The 19,298-nt window shown below is 32.4% G+C and overlaps 1 protein-coding gene across 2 annotated transcripts in view; it reads right to left on the bottom strand.

The window, feature by feature from the left end:
• Positions 1 to 19,298, bottom strand: part of LOC143069566 (HEAT repeat-containing protein 5B-like) — a 60,247-nt gene that overhangs the window by 12,537 nt on the left and 28,412 nt on the right. The window contains exons 11-32 of one of the 2 annotated variants that reach the window (XM_076244263.1): positions 18,875 to 18,986; positions 18,315 to 18,467; positions 17,023 to 17,122; positions 16,308 to 16,417; positions 15,870 to 16,033; positions 13,704 to 13,736; positions 12,193 to 12,267; positions 11,593 to 11,799; positions 10,850 to 10,918; positions 10,436 to 10,557; positions 9,779 to 9,938; positions 9,431 to 9,620; positions 8,429 to 8,598; positions 7,707 to 8,025; positions 6,695 to 6,818; positions 5,653 to 5,771; positions 5,207 to 5,310; positions 4,905 to 4,982; positions 4,163 to 4,408; positions 2,428 to 2,617; positions 1,706 to 1,930; positions 606 to 768 (exon numbers count right to left, since the gene is read on the bottom strand). In XM_076244263.1, coding sequence (XP_076100378.1) covers positions 606 to 768; positions 1,706 to 1,930; positions 2,428 to 2,617; positions 4,163 to 4,408; positions 4,905 to 4,982; positions 5,207 to 5,310; positions 5,653 to 5,771; positions 6,695 to 6,818; positions 7,707 to 8,025; positions 8,429 to 8,598; positions 9,431 to 9,620; positions 9,779 to 9,938; positions 10,436 to 10,557; positions 10,850 to 10,918; positions 11,593 to 11,799; positions 12,193 to 12,267; positions 13,704 to 13,736; positions 15,870 to 16,033; positions 16,308 to 16,417; positions 17,023 to 17,122; positions 18,315 to 18,467; positions 18,875 to 18,986 — 3,233 coding nt within the window. The remainder of the gene's footprint in view (positions 1 to 605; positions 769 to 1,705; positions 1,931 to 2,427; positions 2,618 to 4,162; positions 4,409 to 4,904; positions 4,983 to 5,206; positions 5,311 to 5,652; positions 5,772 to 6,694; positions 6,819 to 7,706; positions 8,026 to 8,428; positions 8,599 to 9,430; positions 9,621 to 9,778; positions 9,939 to 10,435; positions 10,558 to 10,849; positions 10,919 to 11,592; positions 11,800 to 12,192; positions 12,268 to 13,703; positions 13,737 to 15,869; positions 16,034 to 16,307; positions 16,418 to 17,022; positions 17,123 to 18,314; positions 18,468 to 18,874; positions 18,987 to 19,298) is intronic. The other variant, XM_076244264.1, reaches the window with a different exon arrangement.

The raw sequence follows: 19,298 nt of genomic DNA on the forward strand, positions 1-19,298 counted from the left end.
ATTAACAGTGTGTTTGACACCAAAGCTGTCAAGTGCAGCCATGCACTTAATGGGTCACTTAATTTGACAGTTTACATAGCTAGATGAACTTCCTGTTCATGGAAGAATTACGAATTTGCCGGTATTTCAAAGGAATATTACTTATGAAATCAATCTCAAGGCTAAGAAATACGGGTGAAATCGGTCATTTTCGGAATTCCCGGGTTATTTCAATGACCCGGCGGGTGTTCCAGGTGATCCCTCAGAATTGTGAAAATCTCGGGTCACACCCGCAGAATACGGGTCAGTTGACAGGTATGACATTATCAAACTGCAAACCAAATACAAAGTCATTACCCTCTCATAGATGACAAGAAAACTCTTGTAGATGTCTTTGACCAAAGGACTTTCCAACAGATAGAATAATGGAATAATGGATGAGTCAAGCAATTACTAGACCTGCTTTTGCAGTTTGCGATGGGTAAATAAATAACAACAGAATTTTTCGAAAAAAACTGATTTACTTTCTTGTGAAATAAAAAAGTGAAATTAAAAAAACTAATGGAAGTCTATAGATTCATTTGTGCATCAATTATTCTCAAATACTGCAGTATTAGCATGCTCACCGATGCATTACAGTAAGAATTTCTACAGATAATACTGGATCTTCAGCGATGTATTTACGTGGCCAGTCAGAGACAACCATTGCATGTAATCCTTTTAACAACGACATAAAGTTCAGTTCAGGTATAATTGTTGTATGATTGGTTAAAGCTTCCATTGTTACACCTGAAAATAACATTTATTTATAATTTATTCATCTTTCATCAATATATATTTACATTCAACAAAAATATCTTTTTATTGTACATTCTTCTGTATTCCTTTTGTTATTCAACTGATCAAGTGTAAAAGAGTAAAATTTGGGTGCAAAAAACTAGTTTAATGTTGTTTATGTACCAGTAGAAAGTCACAAACTAGAGCTCTCATAGCCTCTGCTAAATAGACAACTTTCGAGTTCGATGCATTTCCGTCAAAAACTCTGGTTTTAGTGAACGTCATTTGTGCATTTAGGGGCGTCGTCACTTCCATTCAAATGTTGAGCGAGTGGTTGGAAAACTATAACTCTATATTGTACGAATTATTCGGCAAATTGAATTCTCAAAATTGACAATCAGCATTGCTGTCATTAGGGAATTGTTATTAAGTACCTACAGAACAACCATTATTTCTAGTTTATCCTGCACAATGACGATCACTAAGACGCTTGATGAACGTAAATAGTGCAGGGATACAGGCGACCCCCTCTATCTGGTAAATGACGTCATAAAGGCACATATAATTGACGAGTTTTTTCCGGTGACGGATGAACTAGAAAGTGGTCTATTCATTTGACGATCTTATAAAGTGTTTATTTCATTTTCTATACTCAGGACAGTAAAGAGCTTCACATATCATATAGAAACTTGTCTATTGGTGGAGATGTCTTTTGAAATTCGTGTCAATGGTTAGCTCTTTCTTTGAAGAATACTCTACATCTGCTTTTACTCATTCAGCAGGCTCACATATCCAACATGCCACATCAAAATGAGGACAAAGTCACGACAAAATAGGCTTGTAAGGTATGTACTCCAAATTGTCATGACAGTTATCTTCCCATGACAAATCCTCTGAAAATTGGTATCCCACAAGTAATAATGACTTAACAGTAATCATAAATTTTTACCTAGGAGTAAGAAGAATCTTTCTTTATTTACATCATTCATATTAGCTGGAACATTTTTCTCATTGCCATCATCTTTATCTTTATTTGTAAATTCTGTCTCTTTCAGCCATATAGTTAATGCATGTAGTATAGAAGGCCAACACTGTTTATAGTGCTGCTTGGCCGACTCTATTGTATCTGGATGATAGAATGTTCCACCTTCTGATGGTAGCTGACTCGAGTATTCTACAACACAATAATTAAATAATTATCACTAAGTCAATAAAATAGGAAGAACTTACCAACCAGGTGCAATTGTTATTTTCTTGTTAAGATATAATGTTTTAATATCAACTTTGCTGTCAGATTCTTTTTTAAATGTTATTGTAGATATGTATAAATATGTTTTGGATATCTTCAGTGAAGGTTAAACTACCTACCCTTAAAAGTTATTAGATAGTGTGTGTTTATTTACCCATTTATCTAACATTTTTCATCCCCATTTAACAATGTGCCCTTATTTCCTTCTTTGACTTTTTCCAATGGACTTTACAATCAATCTTTTTTTTTTTTTTATCAAAAATAACTTTTTAATTTTATGCATTTAGTGTATCATTAAATAATGAAATGAAATTATCGATAAATATTATCTATTGTAACTTGTGTATAAAAAGGGGAGGTAACCACAACACCTCTGGATTCTAATTAGGAGCAGATGTCTCTTAATACAGCTTCAAACTTACCCGAGGGAAGCGAGAGATAGCCATAATCTCTGAGAGCTCCATACCAATTCTGACTAAGGGTAGGTAACTCTGGTTTGACAAGTGATAATAAACTTTCCCTAGAGTTGTCACTATACTCATCGTCAAACTTGGATTTATTATTTACTCCCTTTTCATTCTCTTTATCTCTTTCAACAGCTACAATGTAAACCTGTAAAAAGAAATATAATTTATTGAGATTGAATAATACATCAAATCACCACTGATCACTGTAAAAAGAAGCAAATTAGACCATTTGGCCACCAGGGCCCCATCAACAATATATTGCACTTGTCTAGACAAGTGAATCTTAAAAGGAAAACAATAAAATTTGCCATTGAGACTGTAAGACAATACTATAAAGCACCTACTCATAATATAAAGTTGGTTTACTTAAACATTGCAGTACTGTAAATTCAGAAATTATTACGATGTTTTTATTATTGCGAAAAAATGCAACAGGGTTAAAATTCACATTTTGAATTTTTTTTATAAGAATCAAACAGCATTTTTCTGAATATTGCAAAAATTAAAATCACATTTTAGTCCAAAGTGACAACATCGCAATAATAAATGCATGCAATTATATCTGAATTTACAGTACTTGAACTTTAACATATACTGACCGGCTTTAGAAACGCAACACTAGATTATTCTTTTCAATTTTTGTTTTTAATTATGCATTTTTTTGTAAACAAACTTATGAATAGAAAGTTCTGTCATTACTTAAATGTTTGAAAAAAAAATGCAGTTCGAAAGTTGAATTGATTACGTCATTTTCGATGTTCAAATATTGTGGTATACACTGAAACCCTGGTTTTCCCCTTACCAATGAACGTGTCACCGTCAAAAGCAATGACTGCCTGTAACAAACGCCAAAATGATTGTCAGAAAGGTCAACCATTTCTGTTCGGCACGTTTTGGTTTCTGTTTTGCACCTTCTGATTTTGCCGTCGTTCCACCCATTACAATGTGTTTTGTCAATTATGCGGTTTAAACTTTAAGGCTCTAAATGTTTTTCTGCAGTCGATTCTTTGCCAGTTCAGTTAATGGGAAACATTTATGGCATTAATCTGTGCAAAATTTCATTAATCAATTTGGTTAGCAGTTGACGTTGCGGCCGTAGATCTGTCTCACAAATGACGTTGTCTAATCAAATTCTATTGACGTTGCATTGTCACTACATGTTGATCTAGTCTTTGATGGTCTTCAACAAATCCAGTCTACCGGTATCATTGTCGGAAGAACAGTAAGACGAGTTTCTGACGTCAATTTTTTGTGTTGCAGCACGTTTACGTTTTCCTGTTTGCAGAATTCTAATGAGTTGATTCAGCTTTTCATTCCTGAGTTTTGTCAATATGGAGATGCAACATTTTTTAAATGATTAAAGTGTGTCCAAGGATTGAACGAACTGCTTCACAAAGAAAAAAAACCGGAAAAAATCTTTTATTGGCTCGAAATTTCTGAAATTTCGTGCGATCTAAAAAATCTGGTATGTTCAATAACCACAGGTAAGTCAGATGTTTATTTTTCGAAAGGGAAAGACATATGATGAGCATGAATAGTAGTTGTATGAGGATCAAACATTATTTGGTGAAAAAAAATCTACAAAATGAGTGTTGCGTTTTTAAAGCCAGTCAGTATATTTAAAAATATACATTACACATGTATGTCATTAATTATTAACATATGTGTGGATATAAAAACCAATACTAACCTCTGCCCAAGCTCTTAATACTGCTAGTTTTTCCATTGTGACAGCACTTTCGTTGTATATTTGTGACTTCGATTTTCCTGAGTTAAGTTTTGCTAATGAGGATACTAGTAGTTGATGAACTCTGCGTAAATCATTTAAATCCCTGGCGACACCACTCCCAATCCATGTACTACATACATTACAAGCTGCAGCCGTCACATCTGAGGGTGTGTCTTGAGAGAAAGCTGGCCGCAATGCTGCACTAACCTAGAAAACAAAAATAAATCATTGATCACTAGTTTATATCAAACTGTAATACATGAACTGTGGATTCATTATAATTAGTGAGTATCTATTTTCTGAGAATTCATGGGTATAAATTAACCCAAGAATTTAATTATTTAACAAAATATATATCTTTTATACACTTGATTGCACTCTTTCGAAATCCATCAAATCAAATTTTCATATAAATAAAATTTTTCTCAACTCATTAAAAACATGAAATCCTATAGAAATACAGAACTTTATATGAAAAAGAAAATAATGGAAATCTCTTGTGCACTCTTATGGGTCTATGAAGAGAAGATTACACCACCTAAAACAGCTCTATCCGTCACGATAAAAAAAAATAACAAAACAAAACTGAGGTCTTACATGCAGGTGTATGAAACTGACCTGTTCCTGAGAAATATATAAATCATATCAAATGGATAAACAAACAAATATAACATACTCTGAGAATACAAGTTTGTAAACATACCTGTGCTTGAAACTGTTCTAAGATCACATGACCTGGAAATTCTGGTTCTGGTACCTTAGCAAACTTCATAATAACATCCTGCAAAAAAAACGTTTTCCAAATTACTTTTCATTCATTTTGACAAGATCAAATCTTTTTTTATAATCTTCTGCCAGCTGGTGACAGGGGAGATAATCAAATTACAGTAATCTAATTATCTTTTACTGAGTACAAATTTTATTTGTAAAATTTCCATCATTACTTTACGTAGAGATATAATGGTCTGTCATCATGTGAATTTTAGTAATTTAATATGACATTACCTGTAAAGCAGAAAGTCCAGCAAGTCTAAGTTGGTTGCTGTCTGAGGTAGCTGCTATGAAGGCCATTCTGACCAACTCTGACAGATGTAACACTAAGTAATTCACTGAAATTAAACATACATAACTAATAAGTACAATGTAAATTCAATTTCACAATCTTTTATGCTTTTTTGGAACAAGTTTTTCATGGTTTTATCCTCATTTTCTAAAAATTAAAGATAGGCCGTAAGTTTTCTCACTTAAATTGCTTTTACATTTGTCATTTAGGGGTCTTTTATAGCTAACTATTTGGTGTAGGATTTACTCATTATTGAAGGCCATATAGTGACCTATATTTGTTAATTTCTATGTCATTTGGTCTCTTGAGATGAGTTGTCTCATTGGCAATCCTACCACATCTTCTTTATTATAAGTAAGTATACGTTATGTTTAAAATTAGTTTATACCTTGACCAGTTGTATTCTTTAGATTCCTTGCTTTTTCCAGATCAAAATGTGTGTCATCTACTTCACATGCTGTTACAATCATTCTTAAACATTCTGTGGCAAACACTCGAGTCGGCCATCTACAAGTAAACATAAAGAAGTTACGATCATTCTTAAACATTCTGTGGAAAACAAAGAGTCGGCCATCTACAAGTAAACATAAAGAAGTTACAATCATTCTTAAACATTCTGTGGCAAACACTCGAGTCGGCCATCTACAAGTAAACATAAAGAAGTTACGATCATTCTTAAACATTCTGTGGCAAACACTTGAGTTAGCCATCTACAAGTAAATGTAAAGAAGTTACAATCATTCTTAAACATTCTGTGGCAAACACTTGAGTCGGCCATCTACAAGTAAATGTAAAGAAGTTACAATCATTCTTAAACATTCTGTGGTAACCACTTGAGTCGGCCATCTACAAGTCAAAGAAAACATTGAAACTTTCTTAAATATTTTTTGATTTTTCAATAAAGTATTGGAGCAATTCCATCAAAATAAATGATATAAGGATTAATTAAATTATAGTTAATAAAATTGAGAATGGAAATGGTCATTATGTATGTCCAATTGATATATGCAAAATTGTTCATACTTTGTTATTTATTGAGGAATCTAAGAAGTCTTTCCTTCCACCAAACATCAATTTTTTAGAAGAACCCTTACTGGACTCACAATACTTTAGATTCATTGTGAAAAGTTACATCTCTTTTTGAAACTAGCATCAAAGAAAAGTAACAAGTGGTCTAGAAAACAAACAAAAAATCAAATTACTACTGTAAATTCAGAAATTATTGTGAGGTTTTTATTATTGTAAAAAATGCGACAGGGTTATAATCTCAATAATTTAAACTCACATTTGATTTTTTTTTAATATGAATTGAACAGGATTTTCCTCAATATCGCAAAATTTAAATCACATTTTAGTCTAAAATGACAAATTCTCAATAATAAATGCACACAATAATTTCTGAAATTTACAGTATTCTAATTAGAACCAACCTTGGAGCTACAGTAGGATGAGTTACATCAGCTTCTAAAGCAGTAAATGTTTCATTGTCATCTTCATCTTCAGAATCTTTATCATCTAAATCATTATCTCCATCCTGTAAACTACTGGTCGTGTCTGGAAAAATAAAAACCATCTCATAAAAAGACATTTTTTTTTTCACAAAATGGATTGCTAACTACCACTTTCTTGCAGTTCAGTAATATGGTAAAAAGCTTTTAATTTTTACTGCCGTATATCACGTTTTTTACATTTCTCTAATTTTTGTGCTATTTTCACATTTCCTGACCAGTGTGAGAAAAATATTTCTCATCACTAGTGAAAAATCTGTTCTTGGCAAATGATTAGTCCAAATTTGATTATGACGTCTAAATGTTTTGTTTTCTTCTGAATTTTCCTATTGTGACGTCATGAAAAAAGGCGACCATGCCTGATGACGTTGCATATAAAGAACACAAGTTTCTGAAAATCTTTGAAAAAGAAGGATAAAAATCATTAGAGAAACCGATTCCTACACTATAACTCGTGTATTACGATATTTCTCCACTCTCGACAGTTAAATTTTAGTTATTTAAAGAGCTCGGCAAGCCTCGCCCTTTAAATAATAAAATTTAACTGTCTCGAGTGGAGAAATATCGTAATACACTTGCTGCAGTGTAGGAATCTATATGTATCTAATTTTTGCACAGCATTGATTAAAATGCCATATGTTAAGTCAAAACTGTGAAACAAAACCTAACACAAAAATAGATATATGGTATTTTGTTTCATGTTTAGAGTGTGTGTTTATGAGATATTGACACCCACTATTTTTTTCCTTATCTTTGTAATTGGAAAGATGTTTCATTGATACACATAAACCTTCTCTTTCAAATTCAAAGTTTTTTTTATTTGATATAAGAACTGAAGTCAGATTAGTTTGAACACGCAATCCCAAGACTTACTTGTACCATGAAATTAATCTTATAATGGAAGTTTAACTCTTGATCACATTCCTTTACATACCTGTTGATGCTGAAAGGACATCTTTAAGAAGTTTCAGCCATCGAGTGAGGTTACGGGTGGCCAGTGCTTGTAACAAGCTGTCAATGGTGTCCTGTACGTCTGATATTAATTTCCCATCCGTCTCAGTATCCATCATACCAAACAGCGAACCTTCTAATCCTGTGTCAGTAATAAAGGAATCAGGTTGTCCTTCCTTGCCTTCACTGACGGCCAGAGTTAGGGCCTGCTCACTGACCTCCCCGGCCTCTCTTGTCACAAGCTGACGTAAACAACCTACGGCAGCTCTTCGTAACAATAAATGACCACTGGCTAAATTCTCCTGTAAATGGTATCAAACATTTAAACATGTGTTTAAATAGACTTATCAATTTTTCTTTCCTTGTTTTGATGGGTAAAGTGTTGCTCAATTGTGAATCATGCATTGTGTATGAGTTTCATTAAATTTAGATGAAAAAAGAATTAAGTAAGAGTGCGAAAACAAAAATGAAACGGAACAGATAGAGGAATATTATAAGGTAACATTTGATGCCCCCATTTCCTGCATACAAATTAATTTGGCCAACTTCTGACTTACTTTCAAATTTGATTTCAGTAATAAATACTTACACAAAGCTGAGGAATTAATGAGGTTAGATTAACATGACAGGGAGCAAACATATGTAACTGTTGTAGACATGTGATGGCCTCAACATTGACTAGAGTCCTGAGTAACAAATACTTACACAAAGCTGAGGAATTAATGAGGTCAGATTGACATGACGAGGAGCAAACATATGTAACTGTTGTAGACATGTGATGGCCTCAGCGTTGACTAAAGAGTCCTGGTGACACTGCATAATAGCACAACACACCATACAGTACAATCTGGCTGTGGCTATAGAACCACTGTTTCCTACAATGAAAACAATTTTACATTTCACTTAAGATTCATTAAAAGAAGTATTGTCACAATTGTCATAAATTAAGTTAATCATACAGTACATTTAACCTTTTTGAAAATTTTCTGTAATTAGTTTGACACAAATTATTGAATAACTAGTTCAAGAGTTCAAATATAGACATTAATCAAAGAGAGACCAAATATAACATTAAATCATAAAATTGAGAATGGAAATGGGGAATGTGTCAAAGAGACAACAACCCGACCAAATAAAAAACAACAGCAGAGGGTCACCAACAGGTCTTCAATGTAGCGAGAAATTCCCGCACCCGGAGGCGTCCTTCAGCTGGCCCCTAAACAAATATATACTAGTCCAGCGACAATGAACGCCACACCAATCTCCAAATTGTACACAAGAAACTAAAACCAAAACAACACAAGACCAACAAAGGCAAGAGGCCCCGACCCGGGACAGGCGCAAAAAGTATGCACATAAAGCATGAGTTAATTCTCCTTGTTATTCAGTCATCAGTTGAATATTTTTCAATATTTTAGTTCTTGAACTAGTTATTTTATTGACTTTATTGAAAATCAAGTAGAAAATGCAAGAAACTTAATCTTTTTCTTTGCATAACAATTTTTGTTTGATGCAATTTCATTGATTTCAACAAATTGTTGTTTGACGTGAGAGGAGTGGAATTATCAGATTTGTTTTTTCAAGTAAAATTAACAGTTTTTATTACACTGAGAGATCAAAGAATTTTATTGCAATAAATGTAATAAATAAATTAATTTAATTGTTGCAAAGACTTTTTGTAACGTAATCAATTGTCCTAATGTTTACCTTGTAATTCAGGTCCTAATGATGTTATGAGTGCTGACAAACATTTGCCCAGACACTGATGAACATCTACTGTAGAGGGAGGCACTGTCAGTAATAACTGTAAAACTAAGGTCAAGGTAGGCTCTACATAACTACGGAACATTGGACCTCCTGAATCAGCTATCAGTCCTAAAGCATGTAATGACCAAACCTGAAAAATATGAAAAGGAATGTCTTTTATACAGTTTGCTTTTGGTCACAGGAAAACAAAATGTTTAGTTATTCTTTTCTAAATAAAAGGTGAATTTGTACATGGGACACAGATGATGACCCTGTTTGCATATAACTTTATACAATTTATTTATTTACCTGCACAACTGGTGAACTTGAATCTTGTGCTAGGGCCAACAGTATGCTAACACTTGTATTGAGATGCTGTCCTGAGCCCATCCCTCCAACATATCTATGTAGACAACCCAGAGCTAGGGAATGCCCAGTCCTGCTCACTACATCTCTAGCTGACTTCAAACTAAAAGAAGAAAGTATATTACACTGTGTATTTATTATTATTTTTTTAGTACCAATTTTCGTTGGTATAGGGAACTATATAAATGTTCAATTTGCGAAAGAAGCTTTTGCAAAACCACAAGATAAAATATCCATGAACATTTTTTCCATCTGTTTCCACAAAAATTGTTACCCATGAAAATAAACATTTCAAGAGCATACAAATTCAAAAAATATGAAGCATCTAGTCTGATTAATCAGAAAGAGATTAAGTTTAAGAAGTTGTATGTCGAGCCTGGATTTTAACAACATTGACTACCCATAAGGGTCTTGCATGGTCAGTAATTTAAGTCTCATACAACACTGAAAAAGATTTATATGTTGGCCACTAAATATATATTGTTGTTGCTTTTTCTTCTTTTTATTTGTATGGTTGTCTAGTTATGGATACCCCCAGATAATCGTTCTTTCATTTAAGGAAACCAAATTATCTAACCTGTATAAGGTTGTGATACTAACCTATTAAAGCTACTTTGTGCCATATCAGCAATAAATCTACTATCTCCAACCACCTGAGCTATTCTACCCAAGGCCTCTCCTGCAGCACATCTTAAAATTGGGTTCTGGCTTCCTAAAGCACCCTGGAAATAAAGTAAGATACATTCATGAATATACACTTAATTCTAGCATCTCTAATGAAGTATCTCATTGTCTGTTTAGATTATCAGTCTACTTTACAAAAAATCTTTTTAACCTAAATGCAATGTCACAAAAGAAAACCTCAAAATAATTTGATACTTGCAAATTAAAACAGCAATAAATCATTTAGACAAAGGAGTGAAGTAACGAAGTATTTTAATCAACAGTATTCCCATTTTTTCTTGCCATTCAGCATGTTTATGTGATATTAGATAAAATCAGTAAAGACTTTACCAATATGAGATTGAAAGCTGCCTGTCTAACGTCATCTGGGCCAACACTGGTCTTTGTTTCAGCCAAACTCTGAAAACATAAAAGTCAAATATTATTATCAAGTTGAAAAGTGTTGATTTACCATCTTTTGGTATGAATAAAACACACCCATGCAGAGTATGCAACACCCTTATCACCCTGGAAAGTTGAGAAAAACTTTTTACACACAGGTACTTTCTGGACAAACTTTAATAAACACAATACACAAATTTACTTTTGTTTTGCCTGTTGTCTAACCTTTATGATTTTATAATTTGTATGTATGCATGCATGCATATAGACTCTTTTGTTAATGGAAGCATCCCTCAAGAAATCCATGTAAATCAAGCCGTGTCCCTAACTTATGTAGAACCGATTACTAAACACAAAGGGAGTGTAAGGAAGTCTGTTGTTATTGTTGAGGAAGCAAGGAACTCATAAAAAGAGTCTATGATCTTCTTAGGAGGAACAGACAAACTAAAGAGATATCTGTAGGATAATAAACCAAGGCCCCAAAGTTTCCATTCTAGTTTAACATGGTCTGTGTACCAGAATTGTGCGTGGGAGGCTGAAAAACACCTTTTGAAGTATTGGAAATTCCAATACCTGGAGTAAGGATTAAAATTCAGGACCTTCAGCACTTTTGTCTATTGGTCTTAATCACTAGGATGTGAACCACATTTTTATTGTTTGAACTACTCATTAATACTAAAGTGTAGATTTACCTTTAATGAACACAACACTGCAGTAAATATGTTCATCTGTACAGCCTGTTGTCTAAATGATTTGGCTTGTTTGATGCATTCGTTAAAGTGTTGTAACATCTGAAATCTGTGTTTGTGTGCCACACGTGGGAATACTGATCCATACAACTTGACAGAACTATCAATAACCGCCACACCCAATGGTAGGGGTCCTGGAACTGGGTCACTCTGAAAAACAATTACTAGATATAAAACTGACATTTTCCATTTATCTTTTCATACAGAAAGTTTTTATTATGTTCATCATTATAATTGTTATCATTTAACATACTTTGCTGCCAATTAATAAAAAGAGGAAGCATTTCTATTCTTGCTTTTGGTGCTTTTCGAAGCCCAAAAGTATCTCTTTTTTCCAATCAAATTACTTCTCCAACTTAACATGAAGAATTTGAGTGGAACTTTATCAACAAGTTTAGGTGTGAAAACTTTTGCAGAATTATCATTTTCTTATCCTCACGCAACAAAAACCTTCCTATTGGACTCACACTGATGTTATACAATATCAACATGCAGACAACCTGATAATTGGTACTTATATCAAATGGACAAAGAAAGGCTTACCAGAGGACATCTTTGATACAGCGAATGTGAATCGTGTTCTAATGCTCCAGATCCTGATGCACTATTTGGTTGAAGCTGAAAGAAAAAAAAACTTCAAGTTAGAACAAAAATCAATAATCATTAAAGATAGTAAGTTTTGTGCATTCAAGAATACAGAAAATAGTTTTTCCGAGCATGGAAATTGACACATAACACTTCCTTTTACAGTTCGTTGTTTTTCTGTTGGTTTTATAGAATATAATTAAGCCTAGTATTTACCTACAGCTATTTGTGCCACACATCAAAGTCTACACTACCTTGCCTATGAAATTCATGATTTTTTCGCATGATGTTAAAGTATTTAATGCATATTCTAAAACATGGGTTTAAAGAATATTAGCATGATTTAGTCATAACTTGTCCCATTGTCTATTTTAATGATTTGGAAAGATGGAAAGCAGGGTAGATGAAGTAGAATATTTACATTTTTTCAATAAAAGTATTAAAAATTCTGTTTTATTTATGGTCAAAATGCTAATGGTTTCTGATTCATTTTCCAAAGATTTTCAAAAGACTAGGTAAGTCTTAATGAGCTCATGTTAGTTTTTAGTTTGTTTTTATAACAATTCCTGATATAAAGATCAAATGTTTAAATAAGAAATTTCGCTTAGTAGAATAGAGACTAAAAAAAAACTCTTTTAATTGTGCTTTTTTTCTTTGAGTCTTTCCAATCTTTAATGAAAAGCAGACCATCTGTTTCTGTTCAGGTAGTTTCCTCCGTTATATATCGGGGCACTCCCACTTGGGGATATATGGGAGTTCATTTATCATTTAATCATTTATTGGGTGGAAAACCATGTGATATCAAATTATACTCCATGCTTTTTAATCAAACAGTTATCTAAGGTTATATATCAGAAAAGATTTCAAACAAAGCACAATGATAATTTATCATTGTAAAAAAATCAAAAGCTGAAGAGTCAAAGGTATACATCATGCCATGGATATTATCAACACTGTACCATGCAAATTTCAATAACATACAATTCTTCTGTTCAAATATGAAAATACTGCAAAGAACAAACATTTCATCTTTTAATAACTTTTCATACAAGAATTCACAGTCTCATTTTTTTTGGACAAGTTTAAAATTAAAAAAGCTTCTATTTAATTATAAATCATGAAGAAATTCTTACAAATGCTTCAATGAATCTAAAATTCAGCCGAGTTGCATTTTGATCCACAATATTATCTAAAGAAACCCTTCCCAGAACCTTATTCAAAAATACCTTGTCCAGAACATTATTTTAAGAAACCTTTCCAAATGAAAAAAAAAAAAAAGAATTAAATAAATGAAAAGTATAATAGGTAAAGATCACCCTATTGCCAAAACTAGACTAAAAGAATTTCTTAAGAAACATTTTTTTTTAACAAAAACCAATCCAAAGATTTTTAGGAAGAAGAATTATGCAACTCGGCTCTAAGAAGCCATGCGGACATTGATTCATTCATTGGTTAGTCAGAGTACTTACTACATTTGAATCCACTTTACGTTCAGGTTCAAACTATAATAGTTCACACAAAGTTAAGTTAATTCTTTGATATAAATTGATCTATTACCATGTCATAACGACAGCTAATTATATTCTTCACTTTCATTCTTTCAATACCTTTCATTTAAAATTAAAAATATCAGTATACAACTTACTCACAACCTTCAGTCATCTGATCAAATCAAATCTTGTTAATCAAATTTTTTTTTTGAGCTTTTGATATTGCCATTTGCAAAATAAGAGTTCAGTATTTTTGTGATTTTACTTTTTACCAACAAAAAAAAAGTTTCAACCATGTGACAAATAATTTATCAGAAAAAGGAACAGTAGCGACATGTTTTTAAAAAGAATTTAAAAAAAACTGAAAGTTTTAATATTCTGTGAAAAAAATCAAATCATAAATTAAATAATTGACTGAACATGGCAGTAAGAGAGTTTGCAAAGGTGCTTGATGGTTAAATGGACTTTCAATCTATCAATTATTTACAGGTTCTCACAAAATATCGCTGAAAAATTAAAGATAACCTCATGAAAAGTTTAAATGTCAATTTACTACGCAAGCGAATTGAAAAAGTAGATTTGTTGTCTGAAATTGTTGCAGGATTATTTAATTTCTATCCTCATAAAAATATCACTTTATATATTGTCTATTAAATGAGACTGTAAATTCTGTACAAAAATGTGCCAGACAAAAAAGATAAACAAAAGGCAGTACAAAATGCAGCATTTCACAGACAAATATGTATCGTGATCTAGATATTAGTTAAATTAATAACATTTCAATTTTATTGCAAAACGTTCACATTTATAGTTCTTAATCTTAAATAATCTTCAGCGGGGTTGATAGGCACATGCTTGCAATAGCGTCTTTCCTTTTAGAAAATGTTATAGTAATATATGCTAAATAAGGGTTGATACTTAAATGTCTTCTGCAATGTATAAATTATTTCAAAGGTCAATGAACTTGCTACAAGGGGTATAATAATAATAGCCTATCATGTATAATTTTTCAAATGGGGAACCTTAAAGTTACCACATGGAGTGTGAAAGTGAGGCTAACAATATATGATAGATTAGATCCTTAATGTTACAACATGGAGTGTGAAAGTGAGGCTAACAATATATGATAGATTAGATCCTTAATGTTACCACATGGAGTGTGAAAGTGAGGCTAACAATATATGATAGATTAGATCCTTAATGTTACCACATGGAGTGTGAAAGTGAGGTTAACAATATATGATAGATTAGATCCTTAAAGTTACCACATGGAGTGTGAAAGTGAGGTTAACAATATATGATAGATTAGATCCTTAATGTTACCACATGGAGGGTGAAAGTGAGGCTAACAATATATGATAGATTAGATCCTTAAAGTTACCACATGGAGTGTGAAAGTGAGGTTAACAATATATGATAGATTAGATCCTTAAAGTTACCACATGGAGTGTGAAAGTGAGGTTAACAATATATGATAGATTAGATCCTTAAAGTTACCACATGGAGTGTGAAAGTGAGGTTAACAATATATGATAGATTAGATCCTTAATGTTACCACATGGAGTGTGAAAGTGAGGCTAACAATATATGATAGACTAGATCCTTAATGTTACCACATGGAGTGTGAAAGTGAGGCTAACAATATATGATAGACTAGATCCTTAAAGTTACCACATGGAGTGTGAAAGTGAGGCTAACAATATATGATAGATTAGATCCTTAAAGTTACCACATGGAGTGTGAAGTGAGGTTAACAATATATGATAGATTAGATCCTTAATGTTACCACATAGAGTGTGAAAGTGAGGCTAACAATATATGATAGATGAGATCCTTAAAATATCCATGGACATAACTAACACATTCTGTGGCAATGACTCAAAATATAAAACTTATTTAAAAGCTTGAAAGTGCAGATAAGGCATATTGAAAGATTTGTAATTTTTATTGTTGCTCCAAATCTTGTTGTAAAAAGTAAATTCACTTCCTGTGTGACTACCAGCAAACAAAAACTAACTCTATTTTATTTACAAGTATAGACACCGTTTCTTTCTTTTCCAAAAAATTAGCAAACGAAAAAGAAAGTGAACAAAGCTATCTTTTTTATTTATGTATTGGCATTACAACAGCATTATTTTTTTATACCTGATCTTCTATAGCTTTGTGGTCTGTTTCCTGTAACCATGATCCTAATATAACACTATCGTCCACGTGACAAAGTGATCTCAGAAGTGATGTCGTTGTATTGGCTGGATTATCTGTCAATGTAAACTCAGCCACCAACTCTCGAAGCAATACTGTATAGGTAGCTGGAACAATAAACAATAATATCACATTAGAATTTTACTACTAAGTTTACTAAAACATTTTATTTACTGATAACATATTGGACCCTCTAGAATTTATGTGATAACAGACAGTTCAAGTGAATATGATGATAACAGAATGGTGTCATTTGACAACAAAATTTACAAACAGAGTATTTTAATTCAAAGATAATACAAATCTTTTAATTATCATTCATTTTAAATTAAGACTCTTCTCAGACTCATATTATCATGTGATCTTTTGATTTGTACATACCCTCAAATGTGTCTGGAGGAAGTAACGATAAGACGTCATATAAGCGTAACCTAACCATAGCAGCACTGGCCTTCAACTGGGAACCACACTGTTTTATAACACCAGGGATACTGGAAAATTAACATATATTACATTAAAACTCAGTATTTCTTATAATAAATACTGGTACAGTAAATAATGAAATTATTGCCATATTTTTATTATTTAGAAAAATGTGACTTAAAGGGTTGCAGTTTTTACATTTAATCCATCAGACTGTAAAATCAGTCAAGCCAGGTGAAATTTATAATACTGGTATGGGGCATAGTTTTAAAGGATCAACATATATTTTTCGGTGAATTAAATTTGAAAGTTTAAACAGCTGATTTAGTACAGATTGTATAGCCAGCAAAGTGGCAAAAATCCTCTCTGACCTTTGTTAGACTTGTATTATTTTAATTTTAGTTTCTTGTGTACAATTTGGAAATTAGTATGGCGTTCATTATCACTAAACTAGTATATATTTGTTTAGGGGCCAGCTGAAGGAAGCCTTCGGGTGCGGGAATTTCTCGTTATATTGAAGACCTGTTGGTGACCTTCTGCTGTTGTGTGTTTTCTATGGTCGGGTTGTTGTCTCTTTGACACATTCCGCATTTCCATACTCAATTTTATCCTTTATTAATGTATTATATAATTTCCATTTAGATATTATTTTATTGCATTTTATTGTACATACTGTGAAAACATGAGAAGAGCACACTCCAGAGGTGCGAGTAATCTTCTAATAACATCCTCTGTAACCAATTCTCTACAGTTCAGCAAGAAACTGTACATAGCTGTTATCAAATAGAAAACTACACACATAAACAAATAGTGAAATGCTGTGAAAATAAAAATAATATCATTTATATATATGAATACATAGAGAGCCGTGGTGTAGTGGTTAGTGCAACGGACTACTAACACAAAGGTTCCTGGTTCGATTCCTGTTTGGGATGAAAATTTCAGGAACTCAATTTTCGGCTCTCCCTTGACACCATCTGCGAGTATGGTCTTGAGGAAACGATGATAGTCTGTCGGAAGGGGACAATAAATGGCTGACCCGTGTTAAGAGAGAGCCATATCTCTTGCACGTTAAAGACACCCTTGAAGATTTCGAAAAAGAGTAGGCTAATGCTGCTACAAGGCACCACTCGCACCCGCAAAGTGGAAAGGGATTAATATAAGTTGCAAAACTTGTTTCCCAATCCACTATAAATAAATATGTTTAAACTATATATATGAATAAAAAAAGATGTTAGTGCAAGTCAATGAAAGTGAAAAGTTATGTAGTTTATGCTGTTGTTATCAAAATTAAAGATTAAAATATTTTATCTCTTTTAAAAATCCTGTTGCTATTAAACTTCAGTGCCAATCATGCAACAAAATTGAAGAAATTTGCACTAAAAATAGAAACCAATTTATTGTATTTACAGAAAGGTCCTAAAATACACCAAGATATCTAATTATTATGTAATGTAAACATTTATTACATCACAAACAAATGAACAATCAAATTGCACAAAACTAATCTTAGCGGAATCATTTTAATCTTATTCCAATTATTTTTTCGCTCATACTCCTTCAACTTATTCTCTCATACAAGTGTTTAATTATTTTCTTGTTAGTTCTCAATATGCATTTCACCTAGATAAACCACTGTCATTCATTATTTTTCCTAAGATACCATTTTTGTGGATTTCCCAGATAAAGCTGAATCAAGAATTTTAGAGGTTCAACAAAGAAAAACATTTTTTAATAGATTAATATGCAGACTTTGGCAAAGTAACAAGTCAAGTATCCTTGAAAATATAATTTTTCTCGATCCATGAAATATTGGCACCCAGGAAAGGAATCAAAAGTATACAGAACCCATATTGGCTAAGGGATACAGCTTGCATAAAATTAGTTAAGTTCAAGGTTATCTGAATTGTGCTTGGTAAATTTTACAATGCAAAAGAAATGCCCCTAATTTCCCCCCATTCTAACCTCCAAGTGCGCCTGCCCTTGCTTCTAAAGTAACCTGCCAAGTAAAAGCGTCGCCTCTAACTTTCTCAGATTCTAATTCCTTGTTAGATCTCGGGAATGCATTTCTCCATAGTAACAACATTCTAGGTAAATGGTTTTTCACAACTGGTGTACCTATACATAATAATTTCAAAATATTATAAAATTGTCAATCACTGAAGGATCTCTAATAATAAACACAAAAATTTGTCTCGCATTTTAAAAATTTTGAAAATATATAGCAGTGAAAACAATGTATGTTTATAATGGCTAAATTCAATCTCTAATTTGCAGATACACATTTCATTTTTCTACTGTCCATGCATTTCTGAAATAATCAAAAGAGCTATTTCTATTCATATAGTAAAATCAACAAATATTTGAAATTGCAGTTATGAAGCATGCCCTAAAAAATATGAACTTAGTCTAGTAAATCAGCTTTCATCCCTTAAAGTGCTGATTCTAACAAAACACAATAATTCTGGATTTAATGATAGTTAAATTTTTCAAACACTTTCTGGAGCCTTTTTATTTATATTTACCTAATGTCATCAATGATCCAAACAACAACCAACCAGACTGTGTTCTCTGTAGAGATAGTCTACTGTTCTGGGATGCAGTCCTTAATAACTCCTCAGCCAGATTAAATAATTGCTGAAAAATGTCAAAATATATCATGTGAATATGAATAAAACACAGAGGGATCAAGCCAACTAGACAGCAACCAAATAATGGAAAAGCAAATCTTTAGGTCAGTGTTAAATATCAGTACATTATAAGCTCTAAATTGCCTACAGCCTTGGGACATATTTGTATACATTACATATGGTTAATATTACATGTATATAATTCAAGAAGTTTGAGCTGAAATATTTTTTTTCTTTATATGTGTATGAATTTTTAAACAGTTTGCTTCTTATTGCAGGCACACATGCATTCATTAAATACAGAAGTTTATTCACTAGG

The sequence above is a fragment of the Mytilus galloprovincialis genome, chromosome 3 (genome assembly GCF_965363235.1).
Source record: "Mytilus galloprovincialis chromosome 3, xbMytGall1.hap1.1, whole genome shotgun sequence".
Taxonomy (NCBI): domain Eukaryota; kingdom Metazoa; phylum Mollusca; class Bivalvia; order Mytilida; family Mytilidae; genus Mytilus; species Mytilus galloprovincialis.